Below are 24,231 nucleotides of genomic sequence, written 5' to 3'. Positions count from 1 at the left end.
ACAAGGAGCTAGATAAACTTGGCATCTCCTTGCCAGTCAGTATAAAATCAATGGTGGGTGACTTTTAATATGTAAATTGGTACTTGTTAAAATATAGGTTAATTTATAAAACAATACAGACTTGTTAAGGCAAGTTGTGTTTGACAAATTTTTAAAAAGCCCTTAGAGGTAAAAAGAAAAAAAAATGAAGATAGTGGCTGTTGTGTATTTCAGACAATCCAACGGTATTAGACAGATTTGGTGGTAAAATAGAAGCCGGGGGAATGAAATGGACTGAGAGACAGAAACAGAGCTGTAGTAAGTGGCTGTTTTTGTAGTGGAGAGACCTACATATTGATGTTGTCAGTATTCAGGTTGACGCCACTGCTCTTTTAGCTACTGTTTAATGACTTAGACATTCCTCAGTGTGCTGCACATATTTTAACATTTGTGGATAAAAGACTATAGTAAACTATAAGAAGCAGGAATCAAAAGACATAGGATCTTCGAACATTGAGAAGTGCCAGATGTTTCCAGCTGATTGGGAAAAACAAGACGGGGCAAATATCAACAATATTGTACAGTATTAAGGACATGACAAAGCTGCTCAAGTGTTCAGAATGAAAAGAAAGAAAGAAAGAATGCAAATGGAGTTGTATGTGAGTGCTTGAAGTGGCATGACTTTCAGAAGGCTGTTGTAAAGGACTAAGGTAACCGTGACTCAAGTATGCTCACAAGTGGTGCTATAGAGCGCAAAAGCAAGCAATTTATATTGTTGCTTTATACTATAAAAGTTAAATCATACCTTTTATGACCTTCGTGTAGGTGTCAGATTATAATAAAAGGCATCAGAGATGAAAACTAGCAATATTGGAATGGTTCTTTTTAAGCCAGACCAACAATGCAAGATTTGATAAGAAGTGTTTAAAATTATGATAGAGTAAATAAGGAAGTACTGTTTCTGATGGCAGAGAATTAGCAAAAATCCAAAAGTTACTATAATTAGGAATGAACCCCACCAGTGCAGTGAAAGAAAAAAATTCCATGAAAATTCCCTCCCTATTCCTCATGCACTATTTATTTTTATTGTCACTTGTAGTGATTTGTTAAACCTGCAGTGTACTGCTGCCACAAAGCAACAAGCTTCACAGCCAGTGTTAGTGAAAATAAATCTGATTCTGATTCTGACTTGGAATGGAAATGGCTGAGGAGGACACTAGAAAATGGAAGAGGCCTATAAGTCAACAACTACAGGCTAGTCCAGTCAGTTCAACCTCGATGGTGAGAATGCTTTTGGAAGCATTGATCCGAGACTGAATTAGCAGTCATTTAGATAAAAATGGATAAAATATGACAAGTCATCACAGAACGGCAGACCATATTTAATCAATTTGATTGAATTTTTTAAATGAGATAACAGAGTTAATGAGGCTATGTAGTCAATGTGGTGTACGTGGACATCTAGAAGACTTTTTGGTGTAACAGGCTTATCAGTAAATTTGAAGCTCTTGGCTTAAAGTGGACATTGATAACATGGGTAAAAAATGGCTAAGTAATTGATAACAAAAGGTCATGATGATTAGTTATTTTTCAGACTCGATGAAAGTGAATAGTGACATTTCCCAGGAATTGGTGTTGAGACAATTGCTTTTATTTAATCCATATTAATGACTTATACCTGGAGAAGCAAGCTACAATTTCTAAATTTCTAGATGACACAAAACTTGACAGTATTGTCAGCTGCAAAGGGGATGATGATAGATTACAGGAGGTTAATGGAATGGACAGGCAAATGTAGATGAAGCTTATTGTGGATAAATGCGAGGTAATGCATTTTGGTTGGATGAATGAGGAGAGACAATATAGAATAAAGGTTACGGTTGTGATAGAGATGCAGGAGCAGAGAGACCGAGAGATAGGTGCATAATCACTGAAAACGCAGGGCTGGTTGAGAAAGTGTTTAATATGGTATCATGATTTTGAGCTTTTTCAACAGAGGCATTGAGCTGTAACAGCAGGGAAGTATGCTTCATGAAAGACTGGTTCAGCAGGAACTGAAGTATTGTTTTCAGTCTATTTCCCATGTGAGAGTGCTAAAGAGTCAGCCCAGAAATATTTACAACAATGATTCCTGGGGAAAAGGATCATGGGTATAAGGGTATTGGGCTGAATGGCCTAATTCTGCTCCTGTATCTTAGATTAGAGAGACAGGGTCTAGTTTCTTAAGAGAAGAAAAGGCTGAGGAGAAATTTGATCGTTCTTATTATTGGTAAATAATAAGTGGTATGAACAGAGTGGATATTGAGAGGTTATTTCCTTTGATGGACCAGTTATGGACTAGAAGACATGGATACAAAATAAAGGGATAGAAAATTAATAGTAACGTAAGGAAAAATTTGCTTATGCAGTGTGTGTTTGTAACCTGAACGCGCTCTTAGCCAATATAGGGGAAACAGATTCTATTTGACTTTACGGAGTCTAATGGATAGTGAGGAAAAAATTGCAAGTGTACAGAGGAAGAGCTAGAGTGTGGATCTATTGCATTTAGAGCAGGGTTTCTCTACATTTTTTATGCCACAGACCCCTACCATTAACCAAGGGGTCCGTGGAACCCGGATTGGGAAACCCTGTTTTACAGGCCATTTGTGGTCAAATGGAACTACCTTTAGCAGACACCTTGGGTAGCAAGGACTGTTGAGCTGAAGAGCCCATTTCTGTACTCCATTACTTCATAACCATGAGTTGTACTAGCAGAGAGATAGTACAGATATAAAGGGACAAATGGCCTCCTGTGCTATGCCATTCTGAATCTGTGAAATTGGATAGTATTTTCATCACCGGTTCTGCCACACTCAGCGAAATGACTGCCTTTGTTCTACAATTACAGACAAAACTATTGAACAGTTTTGTCTCATTTCCCTTTGTGTTGCTGCCTTCACCATCGATAATTGGACCCATTCCTTGTTCCAGAAGTATGTGAGGGAGAAACTCTCACTCTTGCTTTACAGAATCAGAATCAGAATCACCTGCATATGATGTGAAATTTGTTAACTTAGCAACAACAGTTCAGTGCAATACATAACATAGAAGAGGAAAAAAATAATAAATACAAAAAATGATAATAAATAAATAAGTTAATCAATTACAGTATAAGTATATTGAATAGATTAAAAACGTGCAAGAAACAGAAATACTGTGTATTTAAAAATGTGAGGTAGTGTCCAAGGGTTCAATGTCCATTTAGGAATCGGATGGCAGAGGAGAAAAAGCTGTTCCTGATTCGCTGAGTGTGTGCCTTCATGCTTCTGTACCTCCTACCTGATGGTAACAGTGAGGAAAGGGCATGCCCTGGGTGCTGAAGGTCCTTAATAATGGACGCTGCCTTTCTGAGACACCGCTCCCTGAAGATGTCCTGGGTACTTTATAGGCTAGCACCCAAGATGGAGCTGACTAGATTTACAACCTTCTGCAGCTTCTTTCGGTCCTGTGCAGTAGCTTGCCCAAACCACACAGTGATGAAGCCTGTCAGAATGCTGTCCATGGTACCACTATAGAAGTTTTTGGGTGTATTAGTAGGAATATTGTTCACATAATATTGTTGTAACTAAGTCTGGAGCAAAACCAGTTATTGTATACGTGCAAACCAAGAGCCTTAAGTGAAATGAAGATAAGTAGTCTTAACTGAGATGAAACCAAGTGCAAATGAAAAATCTATGTGCATTTAGATTTTATAGAGAATAGTTGTTAAGAGAATTAGTAATAATTAGAGTGCCTCCTTTGCCTTTTAGTAATAACAAAAGCAATTAAAATATTCAGGTATAAAAATAGGAATATGAAACCTACCTAGTTATGTGAATATTGCATTCCTTCGTATCAAGGATCATGTATTGATCACAGTACAAACCTTTGCTAATTCCTTTCTTTGGATTATGTTTTCATGCAATTATTTTCGATTTTATTTTGCCCCTGCATGGTTTGCAAGATGTCATTTGTTTTAACATTGATTTCTTTATAGGTTTCATTTGTAACAGTCAGATTTTTGAACAGTAGTTGAGGCAAGTGTTGTGTTAATCTGAGTCTCTCATGCAATGTGAGTATTCGATTTTGTTTTCATATTTTGATTCTTCACTGTAATCTTTTTTTTAACTGCTCTATGTAATGGCTAAATGCAGACCTAATTTACATTACAATTTTTTTGACTGTCAAGGAAACATTTCTCATGTCCAACTAATTGGTGAACAGCCGGCATGCTATATTTCATTTTATAGTTTTGATCTAGTGCCAGTGATCAAAAGAGATTTTCTTTAATGCAAAATTTTCCTATTGGGAGATGCGTCAAGGACAGGAAGTCTTATCATTGAAGCCAAAATACTATCACCCTATTTACACTTATTACTTTCTCATTGGTGGTTTCAATTTGTGAGCCTTCTGGTTTGTACCCTGAAGCATTTCATACAGTAATATGAGTAGATGCCAAAATCAAGACAATGACTAAAAGCTTGGTAAAACTCATGGATGCTGAGAAGAATTGTAAAGGATGGCAACAGTTTATAGGTTGAGGGGGCCTTTCTAAGGAGCTAGGATGATGCCAGGTGAAGTTTCTCTCAGTTTGCAGTTTTGAAGGGATAATGGAGCACATGAAGGCTAAGGAGAAAGAATCATGTTTTTTTTCAGGAGGGGCAGACCAATATATTCATAGTGTTATAGCAGGGGAACTAAGTCTGGGGATGTTTATGGAGTTAGAGTAACTAGCTCATGAGCACATTGAAGAAGAATCTATTTGTTTTGAGGGGCACAGAATCAATGTGTAGATGAATTCTTGGAAAATAAGTCACAGGTTAGCATGTATGGATCTACATTTCTCTTGTTGAATTTAGAGTATGGTTAAAAATCCACTAATCTGGAGTATGGTTAGAAAGCATAGAGGTAAAAGGATTGAAGTAAAGGAGTAGAAACACAAATACTCTGGAGGAAAGTGGATTTGGAAGTTCAAAGAGCCAATAAAGGATAAAAACTGTAGGAGTTTACTAATTATTTTGTAGTTTTTACACATGGCTGGAGAAAGAAATAGCACAGTGGTAAGGTGGCAAAGTTTTCAGTCGTTACTTAAAGGAAGTTTGATGATGGTATCTGACAGTCAGCCTTACAAAGCAGCAGTTTCCAGAGTTGAGCTGGAATAGCATCAGCAGAGTTGTAAAAGCTGATGTGATTTTTTTGGGTAAGAAAATCAAGGAGAGAACTCTGGGCAACTCCAAGTGACAGTGCACAATATGAAGGGAGGCCGCCTATGGCTGCACTTGGATTGATTGGCAAGGAATCCAAAGGAGATATTACGAGGTCTAATAATTCATAACGTCATAATGAGAAAAGATAGATGTCCCAAAGAGGCATAAATCACCATGAGTGATGAGAGTGTCATTTGTGATTTTGGTCAGGACTATCTCAGTATTGTGAACGAAAGCCTTTGGCTGCAGGGAAGTGGAGCACTGATATTCAAAACAATGGAAAAAATAAGAATGAATGCAATTTTGTAGGAATATGGTTTCAAATTTGATGTGATCTCAATGCCACATCAGTATATACCAATATAAGTCAGGAAGACGAAATACTGAGCAATCTTAGTTATCAATTTTAAAAAAAAGAAATTCTGTTTTATATGTATTCCAACTGTGCTTTTTAAGTTCTTGCCCTGTACAGAAAGTAATAATCTTCCTCTGTAGTATTGTAAATACTTGAAAACTGATTATCCCAGAATGTAATTGAGTATCTTCAGAATCTTTCAATAAGTTCTCATTTGGTGAGACATGTCTTGTGTCAGCACCAGTGGTTTTTGGCGGTGGGGGATTTCCCTGCTGAACTATCCTCTCAATGGCAGATTGAGGGTGTTATTTTACATTAAAAAATATGCTGCTCTTCCTTCCTCCTCTTTCGATTTTTATTATTCACTTGAATTATCAGTGCACAAATTGTTGTACTTAATATTTCCTATAAGTTTACTTGTGACTTATGCCCTTTGTTGCTAAATTATCCACATTATTAGGTATAATGGTATTTGCATACATATTCCAAATATTTTATATGTGCCCCTGTGCTTTGTTTCTATTCACAGTTTGATATTTCTGAAGACTAGTGTGGAAAGCATGGATTTCTTTGATTTGCTTTGGATTGCAGGAATCACAGACTTTGTCCTGAAGTACATCACAATTGGTTTCAAGTGTTTGATCCTCATTCTGCCCAGAATTATCTTAGCTTTCAAGTCGAGGGTATGTTGGTCCCACTTTCTGTTCATTCCTGTACAAAGGTTATTCTCTTGTCAATGATGCTTTAATCTTATACATTTCTAATTAAATTTTAAATGTTCTCATTTCCAAAGAATAGGTTAAAAGAAGTTTGTGTTATGTTAATTGAGCAGAGGAACTTCCCATGTTGATACTATTGATTCTCAACCGAATAACCATAAATAATGATTCCTATGTAGACTTGGCCCCGGACTGTTACAGCAAAATGCAAAGTTTTCAGGCAAAATACAGAATAGCTTTTCTGTAAAAGAAAAATGTTTTTCATTTTCTGTAAATGATTGCTGACTTGCTCCATTACTTCGTAAACTGGTGGCACATCTGCTGAAATTTTGTTGAGCTTTTGTGGGCACACAGAGGTGTAATTTGCTAACTTTGTTGTCACATTTCCCACAAAAGAGGGCATAACGGGAGGTTTGATGCCCACTTTAATTATAGGGGCTAGTCATACATTAGCTGCTATTAGAGTCTCCTTCCAGGTGAGTGCTTTCAATGTTTGTAATCTCCACCAACAACCCCTCCTCCTTTGCAACTTCACAACATCTTTAAGAAGGAGCCTCAATCACTTTCTCGTCATCTTAACCCGCAGTTCATTTCCTCCAGTTTTAACACTCCATAATGACTAAACTGAGATCTTTGGCATCATATGTGTGGCCTGCAGCTGCTTCAGGAAATATGCCTTGAGCCACTGTGTGAAACCGGCATGGTTCCAGGGACAATACTGCTTTAACATGCACTTTAAGGTACATTACAAAGTGTAGATCATGGGTTTTAAATTCTCTGGAGAGGGTTACTGTAATATGACTTCTGTGCCCAAGCTTGATGCTCCTGGATTGTATGATCACTCATCAGGATAATAATTTGCAATGCCTATTTGTTTGTCAGCTGCTGATGCACTAATCAATATTTGTGGTTTGGCTTTTACATTGTCACATGCATCGTGAAGCTTTTCAAAATGGCTGCAGCTTGACCAACACATTATGAGATATGCTGTGCTCATTCCATTAGGGAAAATATGTACTTCAGCATTCTTGTGGACTCGAGATTCCCATTTAGTGTTACAGTCATGGAAAATTTATGAAGCAGAGGGGCATCCAGCCCATTGTCTGAGACAATCAGGAAAAAAATAACTATCTGCCCTAGTACTGCCCTTCCAGCACAAGGTCTATAACATTGCAGGTCATAGTTTAAATCTGATCAAGATTTCTGTCTCTCAGTTCTCCCCTAATTCTTCAATCAAAAACATTCAATCTAAGAGCCCTGCATTTTGATCCCTCTGTCAATGGAAATAGATCCTTCCTTTGTCTAATCCCCTCATTATTTTATACACCTCCATTAAGTTTCCCTACAACTTCCCCCTTTCCAAAGGAAAACAACCTAGCTTATCCGATTCAGTCCTTGCAAGATATTTGAAAATCTTTGTAGAGCAATCACAGCTTTTCTGATTGGGATAGTTTTCCAGCTCAGCTTAGCTATTTTGTGAACAGTTCCAATGTAATCTTCCTGCTCTTGTATTTCATGCCTTGCCAATTAAAGGAAAGCAGCCTTTTCAACATATGCCTTTATACCCACCTTTTTCTGCCACCCTTAAAAATCTTTGAACATTCGCTCCAATGCCTCTCTTTTTCCTCTACACCACTTCATATCTTGCAACTTGCTGTTTATTCACTTGCCTTGTTGCCACCCGCAACATTTCTCTTCTGGCTTCCTTTGTGATTTTACCTGACCGCCTCTACTTCTATCCCCGATCATCCAGGACTTCTCCAATCTGCAGTAATCCAAGCAGAAGATATGGTGCGTTTCTTCATGCCTTCCTATAACTGGTGGCATAAAGGGGAAGTGGCATCTGACACTCTTTTAACAATAATATGAACAAATATTGATTTTTTAAAAAACTTTTTTTGCAGTATTACAAGCAAATCCTTTAGCAAAATGGCAAATTGGCTAATGTATAAATTTAACATTTTACTGTGCATGCAGAATAAACTGAACATGGACGAAGCATAGTATAAATACTGATATGGACATCAACTTGTGCATCTTCATAGATAAATATAGCATAAATACATATAAGAGATTTATTTCTGAGGAAGAATAAGTTCTGGACGGGTTGCGTGGTTTTGTTAACCTTTTCTATATTTGACAAATTAAGGCAGAGGGAGAAAGCATCAGACAGATGAGCAACTTAACCACTGCATAAGATAAATTGTACTCCCCTTCTGCAGTTTTTGCCCTTGACGGATTGTTGAAATGACTGGTTAAATTACAATAAATCTTGCTTAGGCATCACCCCTAAGTTTGGGTCATTTAACCCAATACCACCACCACTGACTCTTGCTTTTTGAGCAGCTACTGAACCTCGTTAGATGGGCAATGTATGTGGTTTCTGTGCTTCAGTTTATGAGGGATGATGTTATTATTTAGATTGAAAGATCTTTTCATGTCTCATTACCACAAGATGCTATTGGGACATTATTTCCTTGACCTTTTATTCTTGTTCCTTCAGTATGCTGTGGGTTCAAAGATTTTGTGATGATAACTATAGATTCATGTCATTATAAATAGTCATATTTAATTTACTAATTTGACCTCCAGTTATTTATAAGTAAATGTTTTTAATGGGTACATAGCATAGCAGAAACTAAAGCAACGTGCTTTTTGTTAAAGAAAAACACAGCACCTATCTAATTTCTTCACTGATCTAACCTGCAATATAGCTGATTTAGTGATGTCTGCTAACCAGCTTGGATGAAGTTTCTGAAGAGAAGAATACAGGAAAGAAAGGAAGATGAATGTGATGGGAATTATTGAAAACATCCAGACAGATGAGTTACAGAGTATTTGAGGTTGCACATTCTCTTATATTAAATGGAACCATTGACAAGATCGATTGAGTGAACATACTAGATATTAGATGAAATAGGGCTAAACAAATTATTGCCTTTGATATTGACACTTTCTAGCAAAGATTATTTTCCACATCAACTTTGTTCCTGTCTGTCTTTTACTTTGGGTAGTATTTGATTCTACGCTGATTAGTAGAGTGGGTCCTGGAAATAAAGCTTCCCTGCTGACAAACCCTCTTTGTCATGACTAACTTGCACACTTTTCCTTCAGTAGGGGTTGAGAGGACTTCCCAAAATGGGGGTATTTGATGACTAAATGAGGCATTCAGTAGAAGAAGAACAAAGGTTTGTGATGCTACTGAGTAAGGTACTCTAGTGAACAGCTACCAAACTCAGCCTTGTGTCAGATATGGCTTGAATCATTGAAGAAAAGGTAAGATGCAACCTGCGAGGTGTAAATATTGTAATACAGGGAATTCACACTGGTCTAGGCTGGAAGCAAAACTTCTTGTAGATACTGTTGTGATGTCATTTGAGAAAGTGTTATGGGCTGTCATATGAGAATTTTTACTCTCCTGGATGGATCAACTGATTAGCCCTCTGCTCCGTTATCAATCATTGCTATACATTTACCTCTGTCAGTGCTACGATGAAACTTGAAGATTTTGCCCTTTCTGTCATCAAGTTAATTAATAGGTCTGAACTCAATTTTCATTATTGTACTCTTCCCTCCATCAAATTATGCACCTTTCCCTCAATCGTATTGACAATTGTTAATGAGGAATATGATCTATTTTTTTTAATTTAAGTAGTTGTAGCATGGGAACCAGCAGTAAGATCAGAGCTGAGATTGGTCTTGCTATGTTGCTAGTATATTTTTAGAAGTTAATTGATTTTATTATTTTAGGCGTGATGGTCAACACTGTCTTTTGTAATTTATTTCCCAGCGGTCTGCTTCAAAAAAAAACAGATGGTTTTTCCTTAATGTTAAATCCAAGTCGAGGTTTCATTCCAAACTAAATTGATGACAAGCCTACCATCCAATAGTGGTGCTTTCTAAATAAAGGTATTTCATCATCACTAGGTAAAAATAACAACACTATGGGAATTTTTTTCCCCGCACAGGAAGGCAGTTCATCACAACATTTTCAAGGACAAAGGGAAGGGACAATAGCTGTCGCCTTTGCTGCCAGCATCCATACCCCACGGATAGATATTAAATCTAAAACTACCAAACCCTTCCCTATATAGCTCATCTTCCTTGTTGGCGAGGCAATGTTGTATAATGTAGTATTTTGAAAAGTACATGGAGATCAGTGAATTTTAGTTAAATTAGGATCATTGACATGTGAGTTCTCATCTGCATTCGAAAATCTTTAAAGAAAGATTTTAATTTTTATTTCATTCACAACATTCCCATAGAACATTGAACAGTACATCACAGGAAATCCTTTGGCCACAATGCCTATGCCAAGCATGATGCCAACTTAAACAGATTTCTTCTGCCTGCACATAGCCCATACCATGCACCTATCTATAAGCCTCTTGAACATCACTGTAGTATCTCCTTCAACAACCTGTCCTCGCAGCACTTTCCATGCACCTACCGCTCTCTGTGTAAAGAAAAACTTGCCCTGTGCATCCCCATTAAACTTAAACCTATCTAACACCTTAAAGCTATGCCCTCTAATATTAGATATTTCTACAGTGCAGAGAAAGATCCTGGCTATCTAGCTTTCAATTACCTTTCATACTTTTAGAATTTCTATCAGGTCTCCACTCGATGTCTAAAAAATTATCTGAAGACCTTCCAGCCAAGGAACTACTTTGAATGCAAGAAAACAGCAGTCATTTTGCCCACAGCATCTCCAAGACTATTACTGCTTGAATAAAATTGCTGACTTAGGCACCACTGCTGCCCTTTGAGTAGTGCTGTGGTATTCTTAGAGAAGGCAAACAGGGCTCTAGATCTGGCATTTCTACTGCAAATGGCACCCCTAGTACTGAACACTCTCAGATATACTTTGAAATGCCAGCCTAATACTCCGAGCTGGAACCTGAAATTGCAAACATCTGGCTCAGCAAAATTGCCCTCATTACCCCAAAAAACCAGTGCAACACCGACTGTGGAAAATAGAAACAGAAGTTATTTACAGAACCAAAAGTCGTGTCGTGACTGTGATGGAGAGCAGACAGAAATAACTTTCACATAATGAAAGTTTCATTTTTTTAACATCAACTTTGGTTGATATTATCAACATACAGTATGTCATGAAATTTGTTGTTTAGTAGCAGCAGAACTGTGCAATACATACAAACCACTGTAAGTTACAATAAGAATATGTAAAATAGATGAATAGTGCAAACAGAGAGCAAACTAGTGAGGTTATGTCCATTGATTCATGGACTATGCAGAAATCTGATGGCAGAGGGGAAGAAGCTTGGCCTTTACACATTTATTTTGATAAAACATCCGCATCTTCCATATGAGCAGAGTCAAACCCAGAATAAATTGGCACCAATCCACGTAATGAGATAAAAGTACAGATAACCAAAGTTTTGAATAAATATATGAAATTTTAAATGGCATCTTTAAGGAGGAGAGAAGTGGAACAATTTTGGGAAAGATTTACAGAGTTTGGGGCCTTGACAACTGATAGCATGGTTACTATTGGTAAAGCAACCTAAATCTGAGGTGATTAAGAGAATAAAGTTAGAGGAGCATTTATATCTTTAGCCTTAATAAGTTGGAGGTGATAAAAAGGATAACCAGAGCTCATATCATGCAGGGATGTGAGAATAGTGAAACAGATATGTACAAACGTGTGTACTTCTGCAGGCACAGGGATGATGTGAATGGGAACTGGTGGTGTTAGGTGTGAGTATGGGTGTTTACACACAGTAGAACAAGATGCACCAGCTGTGAACAAATTGAACTAGTCAAGATTAGAGTTTACAAAGGCATGGATGAGATTTTTGACAGCAGATGAGTTAAGGCAATATATATTCAGTTAATGTTACAAGAAGGAAGTAAGTGGTCTTTGAGTTGACATAGATGTGAAGTTAAAAATTCAATTTGCTGTTACTTCAGCATTATCAGAAGAACAATTGATTGTCTGGAATAAAAGTTGTAATGGAGGCTGAAAAGACTGGCTTCAATTCCTGATATTTACTCGGAGTAAATTAATGCACCTTGAATATCATTGAGAGTGGAGACTAGGCAGATGAGCTTAAGAAGGCAATTTGCAGAAGAGAAAAGATGCCAAGGTATCTATGAAGTCTATATTCATCCTGAACTTGTTTGGCAGTTGAGAACAGAACCAGTGCATCTTTCTGTGATCTACCCAGATCTAGCAATAGGTAGTTGAATTAGTTGGCCAATAAATTTGTGCAAGTCTCAGAGATCCTTGCATTTAAGGGAATGTAGGCAAAGAATAACCCGGGTTTTATTGGAGGTGAGGTTATCAAAAGATGGGGTAAGTATTTGGATGCTCTGATCAGGAACTGCAGCAGCATTGGGACAAAAGCAGGGTCAAAGGTGAGATTGTGGTATAAATTGATCAGAAGAGATTTTACCAAATGCAGAAATGTGAGTAGGGTTCATATGAGGATGCAGATGGAGAGCAATTAATGTAAGTGATCATATTTGTGATACTTAACCTGCTTTCCAAACATCTGGAAGTCTGAAAGTGGGCAACTAATATGTAGCATTGAATTCCCCATTTTAAATAACATTAAAAATCAGCTGCATTAGAATGCCTGATTGACCAAACTCATATAATTTGTCTGCCCTGCTCCTCTTTGGCTTTTTTTTCTTGAAATTGTGATTTGATTGTTTTTAATTTCATATACATGTGCTGTACCTGTCATTATTCTCATACTGAAGCATTGTTTGCATTACAAGTAATAATTTAAAAGCACACAGTTCATGTTCAGAACCAACAGTTACATTGTGCTACAAAATGCAAAAAGAAGTTTGTAATGGCTTTGCAATGATATATATTGTAGAACCTGGCTGTGAATTGTTGTCAACTTTATTACCCATCCTTTTACCTTACTGTGCCTGAATTCATATTCATTACTCTTTGATAAAAATAATTGGATTTCCCTGTTAATTTACATGTGTAAGTAAACTGTTGAAGCTTTGGATTACTGTATGATGCTTTCCCACTGCTGTCTATAAGGAGTTCATACCTTCTCCCAGTGACTGTGTGGTTTCCTCCAGGTGCTCTGGTTTCCTCCCACACTCCAAAGACATATGGGTTGGGGTTAATAAGTCATGGACGAGCTACGTTCGTGCCAGAAGTATGGCGGCACTTGCAGCCTGCTCCCAGCACATACTCAGACTGCGTTGGTTGTTCACACAAATGACTCGTTTCACTGTATGTTTGGATATGCATGTGACAAATCTTTATACTTGACCTTTCATCTCAGTGGAACTAAAAATAAGAACTTTTGTAAAACAGCATTGCAATTTGCTGCTCCCCATTGCACAAAGTCAAAATCTGATGCATTTAAGTAATTGTATAGAACACTAAATCATGGAAAGATATACCCTTTACTTACATTGTGATGACTTAAAAACACTGGGTGCAAAAAGATTGTGGTATTAAAGAAACCCCTACAATACAAGTACAATGCTACCATCATATGGATCCCAAACTCTTCCACAGAAGTACTGCTACTGGGTGATTCCTTCAGCAGTAGACAGCTAACACCAGCAGCATTTCCAAGCTGGTCCACTTGACTGAACCTGTAAATGACAGGCATATTTCCATTGTGTAACAGGACCAGAAGATCCACTCACCAGATCAATTCTAAAAAGGTACAAACATGTCCAGAGAGTATTGCCGTAGTTTTTTTTATTGTTAAATTTGTTGAAAGCCATTATCTTTAATGCACAGTTTATTTTTCTGTATATTTATTTAAACTACAAGTGCTGATTACATCATTGAGGGATTTTGCTTGCAAGGGCTGATGCCTATGGAGATCTACCCATTAATCAGGAGTACTCTGATTTTAATTGTATAGTCCAGGTTAATTTTAGCTCCCTTGCACCACTGGGCTCATAGACTGTTCCAGCCCAATTTATCTAGATGATATCATCACCCCACACTCACGTATTAAAGAAAAATAGTTTCAAATTTAATTTTAGGAAGATATGATGCATTTAGGGGGTAACTAGATAAGTAGTGGGAGAGAGAGAGAGAAGGAAATACTGACAGGGCTTGTGTGACGCATAAAAAAGCAACATAGATCAAATCGTATCCGTATAGCAAATTCCCTGTAACAACTGCACGATTCTCTTTAAAATACCAATTCAAAAAAAATTATATTCTTTGTCCACTTTTTCCTCGGCTTTATCTCTTCCCTCCAAGGCTAGTTAATTATAATGTAGAATGTTTCCAGGGGTGTTGGCAGGCTGCCTGTCCTTTGCCCAAGTGGCCATTCTTCATGTCTGAGTCTGGTCGATGAGTGCCAAACAAGCTCAACTGTCAGACCCATCACAGCCAAGCCAGATCCATTCTGCACCTGTCACCCACACAGGCTATCCAGCAGGGGTCACTGGATAGTAATCAGGAACGAGGAATCCAGGCCAGTTTCTGCACCCATACCATTCCGCAACCCCCCCCCCCCCCCACCTACCCCATCCTCCAAGCTCAAGGAAGCACAACTAGCAGTAGCAACAACATTATTTTTAAATAGAACTGTGATGGTTGTCTCCCCCCCCCCCCCCCACACACACACACACAAGTCTGCATTAAACACCTCATCTGGAAATAAAATGAGTCATTTGGGTCATGTCAACAAAACCTAGCCTTATGTAACCAGCAAGGTTTTAGCAATTATTGTTTCACTCCTGTTTCATGCAAGGTACATCTGAGACAAAGTGGTTCTGTAGCTGCCTTCTTTTTTGAAATCTCACTGTGCAAAATGCTACCAGCACCGATAGCCCTGCTGGTTAATGGGAATGTTCGATCTAAAACAATTGCGGTTATATATTTGTCCTAAGCTGTCAGCTACACAAACCAGAAATGAAAACTGCCCCGACTGCCTGCTGCAGAACTGACATCACTCAATTCCCTAGAGATATGAGATCACAAAAAAATGCCAGAGCTATGAATGATTATAATTGTTCAAAGCACAAAAGATTAGAGTGACAGCTTGTTATATGATCTCATCCCCAAGTCCCGTGAGGTATCTGTGCCGTTTTATTGGGTGTTACTGTAGAGAGTCTCTCCTCCAGCACCAGGCAAGGGGGAACAGGATGACACGTGAATGTGGCTGTGTCAGATTTGACTCATGGTCTAAGGACTGCAGGCAGGTGACTTTTTATTCTTGTTGCAGTGACATCATGCTATCTTTGCAAGAACCCATGGTTTCCATGCCAACTGTTGTGATGCAGCTGCTCTTGGTGCAATTTGTGTTTATACCTGAAAATGTTTCGACCGAACAGTCAGATATGGAAAACCTGAATCCTGCCTCTAGATTTAGATGATAAATGAATCAAAAGCCAATAGGCTGACTGTTAGGTAAAAATTTAAAATAGCCCATCTTTCTCGAAACAAGTCCTCAGTATCTGAAAAGACAAAATCATCTGTATTCTTTTCGGCTTCTTACAGAAAGGTATCTTTCAGTGGCTGCTGAAAAGATATTGGCTTTGAAAAATAAAAGAGTTGAACAAATAAGTTTATAAACACTTTTAAAAAGGAATAAAAATGTATAAATTCTAAGGGTCCTTGGGGAGAATTCCAAAGCTATCTGGAATTAAGGTGAGGGCTAGTGATGCATAGATCCATGAAATCAATTCTTGAGGTCCAAACGATGTGCAAGAGAGTTTCAGGCTCAGATGGGGTGAGGCATGGACAAGTGTACACTTATGCTTAGTTGACATTGAACTAAAGAAAACTTAAGATCATTCAAGACTTCTTATTAAACTTGAGCAGTGAGCAACATAGCACCAGGCTTGTTAGTCGGCTGAGTCTAATGGAATTGAAATGTCAGAGTGACATGCAGATAGTATTTGATCCTTTGTTTGAGGATATTGGTACTGAAAGGGAGCGTGTACATAGGTGATTAATATGATGGCATGAAGATTGTGGTGGTGGGGCATGTCATTTGATGGGAAATCATTCATAGTAATTCATCTTCTGACAGCTGAGAACAGAACCAAACGAATCTGATGTCAGTCTGTCGGAGTTACCTTAATGATGCACTCTCATATCTGTGTTAGAAGGTTATGGGTTGAAGTCCCAATCCAGAGATTTGAAGTAATGCCTCACAGTACTCTTAAATAAAAATTTCCCTAACTTCCTAAACAATTTATTCACATGTTTATTCTTTAAGCACCATTGTCTTTTTTTAAAAAAAGATTCTGACATTCAATATGTTATGTTTGAGGGTCCTCGTGTAATTTGGCCATTGTGTTTGCCTACGTTACAGCAGAGACTACATTAAAAGTACTTTTAAGAGCAAACACGAGGAAATCTGCAGATGCTGGAAATTCAAACATCTGGTGGAACAAAATGCTGGTGGAACAGCATTTCAATACTTAGTATCTCTCCTTTCAGTTAGTCCTGAGGAAGGGTCTCAGCCCGAAACATCGACAGTGCTCCTTCCTATAGATGCTGCCTGGCCTGCTGTGTTCCACCAGCATTTTGAGTGTGTTATTAAAAGTACTTCATTGATATTGAAGCATTTATGGTGTTTTGATTGCTTTATAAATAAGGTAATTTTATCTTGTTTTACAGCAGAAATAACTACCTTTCATTAAATATAAAATGTTTCAAATTTAATTAACTCCAATCTCCTCTACGTTGGTGAGACCTGATGTAGACTGAGGGACCGATTTATCGAGCACCTTCGCTCTATCCACTGCAAAAGGCAATATCTCTCATTGGCCACCAATTTCAATTTGACTTCCCATTCCTATTCTGACATGTCTGCCAAGCTCAAGTTAGAGGAGCACTACCTCATATTCCATCTGGATATCCTCCAACCTGATGGCATGAACATTGATTTCTCTACCTTCTGTTAATTTTCCCCCCTCTCCTTTCTCCTTCCATTCCTCTCTCATCCCTTCTCTTCTCACCTGCTGATCAACTCCCTCATACCCATCTTGCTTCCCTTTCTCCCATGATCCACTCTCATCTTGTATCAGATTCTCTCTTCTCCAGCCTCTTACCTCTTCCACCTATCACCTCCCAACTTCTTACTTTATTCCCCCCCTTCCCTACCCACCCTCCTCCCCCCCCCCCGCCCAAGCTGGTTTCACCTATCACCTACCAGCTTTTACTCCTTCCCCTCCCCCCCCCCCCCCCACCTTCTTATTCTGGCTTCTGCTCCCTTCACTTCCAGTCCGGCTGAAGGGTCTCAGCCCAAGACATCAACTGTTTATTCCCATCCATAGATGCTGCCTGACTGGTTGAGTTCCTCCACCATTTTGTGTGTTACTTAACTATTTTTAAAATGTTTTTGCAGGGATCTCTTTACCTTCTAATAGAGGAAGTGAGCCAGTTGTTGAGGTCCTTGATTCCTATTCAACTATGGTACAAATGCATCATGGAAGGACAGTCATCTAATAGTTATCTATTGGAAGGCATACTCATTGTTCTGTATAGTCTGTGCAAGGTGAATAATTCAAAATAAACCAAAAATGTTGTCCTTTTTGACTTGGTTGCAAATGGTTTATCATTTTTAATTTTGATCTGTTGTATTTATAACAATAATTTATGGAACCAATTAAGAATTGATTTGTAAGCTTTTGAGTATTCTAAAGGTATTCGGTATATTAACTGTTCTGCAGAAATAATCTTTATGGAACAACAATGGGTTTCAGTAAATAATTGCAAATTTATGAATAAAATGTTAAGTTTGTAACATTTATGCTGCGATGCTTGTTTAGACAGAATTCCAATTGCTTGTAGCAAGATCGTAAATATTGTTTTTATACTTGCCTCAATGATGTTGTTACAAAAAATTAACCTAGATAACATTTTATTGGGTGTTGCTTTGACAGTTTACCCATCATTTTATTTTTGACCAGTAGCATATTCTGTTTTTGTAACATGCTGCAGTTCTTGGATGTCTGTGGTCGAATAGGTGGTTTGCGAAAGGCTTTGAAGATCTTGTGTAAATCACAGGTAAATTATTTTTGATCTAAAAAAGCAGCAACATTTCCAACACCTGACATGCTCTTTCTCACAGAGAAGAGAAGGAAGTATGCGAAGGTACTTCCCCTTTATTTTTTACTGCATGTCACATTATCTGCCCTTTTTGCTCACCAGGGACCCAGAATTGCCCATAGATATTGAAATAAATAAAAACTTTAAATTTTTTAAAAAATAAATTCAGAGCAATATTGAGTGTTGGGAATTCATTTCATTAAAATTGTTCCATTCTTTTCAAATCAGTGAATGAACACAGGCAGAGTCTGGTGATCAGTGATTGGACACAGAGTCTGATAGTCAGTGAATAGACAGGCAGAGTCTGACGGCCAGTGGTTGGACACAAGTAGAGTCTGGTCACTGAATGGACACAGGCAGAGTCTGATGGTTACTGAATGGATACAGGCAGAGTATGATGGTCAGTGAATGGATACAGGCAGAATCTGATGGCCAGTGAATAGACACAGACAGAGTCTGATGTTCAGTGAATGGGCACAAACAAGGCCTAATGGTTAGTGAATGGACACAGGCAGAATCTGGTCAGAGAATGGACATAGTCAAGGTCTGATAGTCAGTGAATGGCCACAGTCAGTTTCTAAGTGAATGGACACAGGCAGAGTCTGATGGTCCATGAATGGGCACAGGCAGTGTCTGATGGTCCGTGAGTGGACACAGGCAGAGTTTGGTGTTCAGTTAAGGGACACAGGCAGAGTCTGGTTTGTCAGTGAATGGACACAAGCAGAATTTGATGGTCAGTGAATGGGCACAAGCAGGGTCTGATAGTCAGTTAAGGGACACAAGCAGAGTCCGATGGTCAGTGAATGGACACAGGCAGAGTCTAGTGGTCAGTTAAGGGACACAGGCAGAGTCTGGTTTGTCAGTGAATGGACACAGGCAGGGTCTGGTCGTCACTGAACGGGAACAGGTAGAGTTTGGTGGTCCGTGAATGGGAACAGGTAGAGTCTGGTGGTCAGTGAATAGACGGGCAGAGTCTGGTCGTCAGCGAACGGGTACAGGTAGAGTCTGATAGTGAAAAGGAACAGGCAGAGTCTGAATGGACACAGGCAAAAGGAGTTGAGAGACACAAGCAGATTCTGCTTTGTCAGTGAATGGATACAGGCAGACTCTGGTGGTTAGTAAAAGGGAACAGGCAGAGTCTGATGATCAGTGAATAAACAGGCAGAGTCTGGTCAGTGAATGGAAATAGGTAGAGTCTGGTGGTCAGTGAACGGACAGTCAGAGTCTGATGGTCAGTGAGTGGACACAGGCAGTGTCTTCTAAATTGGAAGGGTGTCAGCAGAGTATTTTGGAAACATGATTTGCAGGAAACTAGAATAAAGTGTGTTTCCCCAGTCTGGGGTCAGTTACGTTGCGCTCCGTTTGGAGCAAGTGAATACGTCTCTGGGAACATAGCGAGTAAAGGATTGGAATGGGAACTCAAAGGGTCAGGAGCTCAAATGTCATTATGAAAGTGAATTCAGTAAATCGAGTAATTTGTGAGGCTGGCAACGTAACAACTGCAATGAAAGCTGACAGATTGTTGTAAAAACCCCAGCTGGTAGAGTTAATATCCTGGAGGACAGCAGACCTGGGCGAGATTGCCTTTTCCGGCATGGACTCTGTGGGCCGAATGATCTCCCTTCTGTGCTGCAGCGATTCCCAGAAATAATATACAATCTCTGCCAGGGCTGGTCACTGACAGTTTCAGTCTCTTACTGCGTGATTGACTTTTGATGTTCCCAGAAGCGGCCTGGAAAGCCACTCATGTAAAGCAATTGCCACCATCTCCCCAGAGCGACTACGGGGAGATGAAAAATGGAACTGGCAAAGTGCCTGGGAACAGGTCACTATTCTGTCTTTACAAGGACTCCGATTGTAGTAAATAAAGGTATATTCTAGAAGAAAATAAATTTAAAGTGAGGTCAAGCAAAAAAAAAATGTATTTAGTCAAAAAAGCATAAAAAACTATCAAGTCAAATAGCTATCATTGCAAATAGGTGTGGAACTTTACAGCATAATTGATGTTGGAGACTAAAAGCTGTATGCATTTTACAGCTGCTGATGTAATCTTCAATTCCAGAGGAGCGTTTACGTTATGGGTTTGAACGTGGGTTCTATTCTAATCAGATTACATAGCGCTGACTTCAAAATTATGAAAGGGTCTCCTTGGTGTTAGAGCACCACAGTTAACATTATGTCACCTAATTTTTTTTAAAGATTTTTTAAAAAAATATTCATTATAGTGGCTTACTGTTTATTCATATCATCAGCCGCCCAAATACATTTTCAAAATCCACTAAGAAGAGAAAAAAAATGTATATTAAAAAAAAACACGAGAGATCCGGAAGGAGAGAGCTTTGTCCATTAAAGCTTTGGTATTGACACAATCTATATGTTTTTATTGGAAATTAGCGATATTAAGCTGTGGTTCTCATTGCGATTGCCTTCTCCTCTGGCAGAGCTGTGGTGTGCGAGCTACTAGCCAGCAGTGCAGCGAAGCTGGAGATGTCTGTCCGATCTGTCAGGCAGAGTTTCGAGAACCTGTGATGCTGATTTGCCAGGTATGGTAAAGAAAATTAGGCTTTTAGAGAATGTGTGCGTGTGTGTGTACCAACTTTTCCCTTGATTATCTCTATGAGGCTAATCTAGAATTTCCCTCAATAAAACTTGATGGCATTAATCCCCTATTCGAGGTAACCATTCGATATGCATATTAGAAGTGGACAAGATCGCTAGGCAACAGCCCCGTTGATTGTCGATCACTGGTGCGTTACACAGGACGATGTTTTCTGAATATTCCCTCTATAATTTTGGAAAGGGTGGAACGCCCCGAAGACCCATCCTTGTTAATAACACAGGGCTAAGGGGAACACTGCGGGTTAGGAAGAGAGAACCACGGCAGGTTTCAGCTCAATGACCTTTCATAAGATTCATCGGCCTGAAAACAAACAGGTTTTTTCTCACCACAGCCGCTGACTGGTCTGCTGAGTGCTGCCAGCGCAGCGTTGTTTTGTTAATTAGAGGTCTGCCTTTAGTTTGCAAAATGCGTTCTGCGGGAATTCAAATGTGCTGTAAAGGCACGGGATGTTACCCTGGGTGGGTAAGCAACATAGTTCTGAGCTACAGGTACAGCGGATGTGTGTTCGCGTGTAGCTTCCAAGGCAACATGACTAGATATGTAGCACGAGGATTTCAATTGTAAGGCGTTGGAAATAGTAATCGAGAGCTGCTTAGATATGTGAAGTCTTGGCAGATAACTGAGATCTTACACCCCACCCCCTGACAAGACGCTCCGAAACTAATCTCTTCGCTGAAAAGCGAATGGGTTGTTGAAATGTGGTCGAGAGTGCGGACTTCTTGCGACCTGGCATGGGTGGCTTTATGTACAGTTAGCGGCGCTTCCACTGCGGCCTGTCATATGGGAATTACTGATTTATTTTTTCTCCCCCTCTCTCTCCCCGCCTCTCTCTCTCCCCGCTTGTTTTTTCCTTCGCTGCTCGGATGTTAGCACGTCTTCTGTGACGAATGCGCCTGCCTGTGGTTCGACCGAGAGAGGAGCTGTCCATTGTGCCGAACCTCCGTCACCGAAACCGTACGCTGTTGGAAGGACGGGACCACTTCAGCGCACTTCCAGGTGTATTGAATTCCGAGTGAGATCGATGGTCGGCGCTCGGTTCTCACTGCCGAGAGTTCTTAAACCTTCGGCAGCTCCAGAGATATGCGTGAATTTGGCTGCGCAATAGCTGAGATCGAGTTTAGTTTGAAGAAATTGCTATGTCTTCAAGTAAATGTCTAAAAGTCTCGTGTTAATAGCTATTCCACTGCTTCCATGTTTAAAACAATAGGCATTTCTTAGTGTATTTGAATATTAATCTTGCCGTTACTTCGTTAAGTATTTCAGGCGGCTATTTGATGCCTGTGGTTTGTGAGAAGTAACCTTCATTGCGTATTTGCGTACAATCAAATCACGTTTACGGTAATTTAAAAGATCCCAAAGCGCTTTGCTGGTTATGAAAACATTTATTTTAAAGTTCAAGTGTACCATTCTATGAAACTGCAGCTTCAAAACATGACTAACATTGTTAAATTGTACATACAGTAAGAGTCTAGAACAACTTTCTTTTTTAAAAAAAACTTGTACACACAGTTGCATGCAGTAGAATCAACGACTCTATTCAACTGGTATAAAATTGTTGTAACAAATGTTGCACTCCACATTTCAAAACATGCATATGTTTTTTTAAAAAATTGCTCTGATGTTTTCATAAATGTAAGCGGTGCAATATTTTTCGGTCCCACTCCTCCGCATTCCAGTAGTTTGTTCGGCCCAAGTTTGGGGCTGAGTTTCACTCCAGAGCAACGCCCCGACCTTTATTGCGTCGATTGAATGACTGACAGTCCACCTGCCACCTGCAAAATAACAGAAACCTTTCATTTCGGGGTATTTACCGTATTGAATAAAAGTATTCTATCGCAAGATTTATGTTTTATGAAAAGTTTTGTTCTATAACTATCATGGCCTCGATATTATGCAACATGGCTTCAGGGAAGCTCACGAAACTAACTCTCGAGCGCATCTTATTATTTATGAAGTTTTTGGAAACACAGGTAATATCTGAAATAATTTCCAGAAGAGAACAATTCCTGCAGGCGCCTTCCCGTTGAATAGAGATCTAGGAAAGTGCCTCACAGTGATATATTAAGTTCTAGAACAGCTTAGAAGTTAAATCGAGCAAAAAATATCTCGTATAAACAAGTTCATTAGTAAGTATCCGTGAACTAAAATGCCCTTAAGTTTCACACACCCCTTCCATCTCTCCTTAATTTTCCCTTCCTCTCTTTGGGAGGTAGCCCGCGCAGCGTGAGTTCCACTGGCATATTTTACCGTTCAAGTTGAGGCGGATTAGTCTGAGTTGGTGGGCTGGCGGAAGACAACCCAACTCAGCACGATGTATCCTCAGAACACATACACACATACACGGTGCAGCTGGGCTGACTGGCTGGGGATCAAAAAGGAAGGCTGGATGATTTTCACCATCGGCTCAGAGTTGGTGGTGGCCAGGCCAACAGAATCAGCCTTAACTGCCCAGCTGAGATCATCTCTCTCAATGAAACCCAAGACTTCCTTTAATGTTAACTCGGCGCCACAGAAACTGGTAAAGCGGGAGTTGGTTAAGATGGTCATTTTTTTTTAAAGCGAGATCTTTGGATCTACGCATCGGTCTTTCAGTCAGAATGACCAGACGATGATTAAGGTCAAAGCTGTAGAGAGTGTCATAGATACTTTCTTTAAAAATTAGATTAAATCTAGCTTCAAACATTCAGTTCCAAAGGGAAAGACAATTTACCAATATTAGTATTAAAATGGATTCCACATCTCAGATCATTAGTGGTCAGTTAACTTTAGGGGGAAATTAAAGTACTTTGGTTTGATTGCGCTTAATCTCAGTTTTGGACGACTTAAAAGCCGACGGCTCCTCTTACCTGTTGAAGTCCGGATCCCAGGTGTCAAACTTCCTACAGGTGTTTATTTCTGATGAGTATGAAGAGCGCTGTGACATGCACGAGCGTGCAAATGGTATAAAGGTGCTTGTTGCTGACGTTGGTGTGGATCCTGTCGGCGGCTTTGCTCTGTGCCCTTTCTTGCAAATGGTCCCCTATAATCCTCAACCTTCGGGCGACCTCTTGCACTTCGGAGCAGCGTTCGCCAGGCCGGTCCGAGCTGCACAAGCACGCCGTCCTGTCCACATCGTCAGCTTGCTGACACATTGCTAACCAACTGCAACTACCGAAAACCTCAAAAGTCAGTGCGTCCGTCGTTAGGAGCTCTATTATTAATTAAAGCTGCCTCCAAGTGTCACATGGCGTTCCGAGGGATTTACATCATCTCTCTCCCCCCGTGTTCAGCTTGTGTTGGAAGGTAATTCTTAACCGTTTAGTTGC

At 39.4% G+C, this 24,231-nt stretch overlaps 1 protein-coding gene across 2 annotated transcripts in view; it reads left to right on the top strand.

The window, feature by feature from the left end:
* Window positions 1-22,760, top strand: part of rnft2 (ring finger protein, transmembrane 2) — a 33,818-nt gene extending 11,058 nt beyond the window's left edge. For both annotated transcript variants that reach the window (XM_073065470.1, XM_073065471.1), the window contains 5 exons: window positions 6,089-6,242; window positions 17,603-17,752; window positions 18,199-18,264; window positions 20,748-20,849; window positions 21,797-22,760. In XM_073065470.1, the coding sequence (XP_072921571.1) occupies window positions 6,089-6,242; window positions 17,603-17,752; window positions 18,199-18,264; window positions 20,748-20,849; window positions 21,797-21,931 (607 nt within the window). In that variant the 3' untranslated portion in view covers window positions 21,932-22,760. The remainder of the gene's footprint in view (window positions 1-6,088; window positions 6,243-17,602; window positions 17,753-18,198; window positions 18,265-20,747; window positions 20,850-21,796) is intronic.
* Window positions 22,761-24,231: the final 1,471 nt, after the last annotated feature.

The sequence above is a fragment of the Hemitrygon akajei genome, chromosome 14 (genome assembly GCF_048418815.1).
Source record: "Hemitrygon akajei chromosome 14, sHemAka1.3, whole genome shotgun sequence".
Lineage (NCBI taxonomy): Eukaryota > Metazoa > Chordata > Chondrichthyes > Myliobatiformes > Dasyatidae > Hemitrygon > Hemitrygon akajei.
The sequence above is the reverse complement of the archived record's forward strand: the minus strand, read 5'-3'. Positions and strand labels throughout refer to the sequence as shown.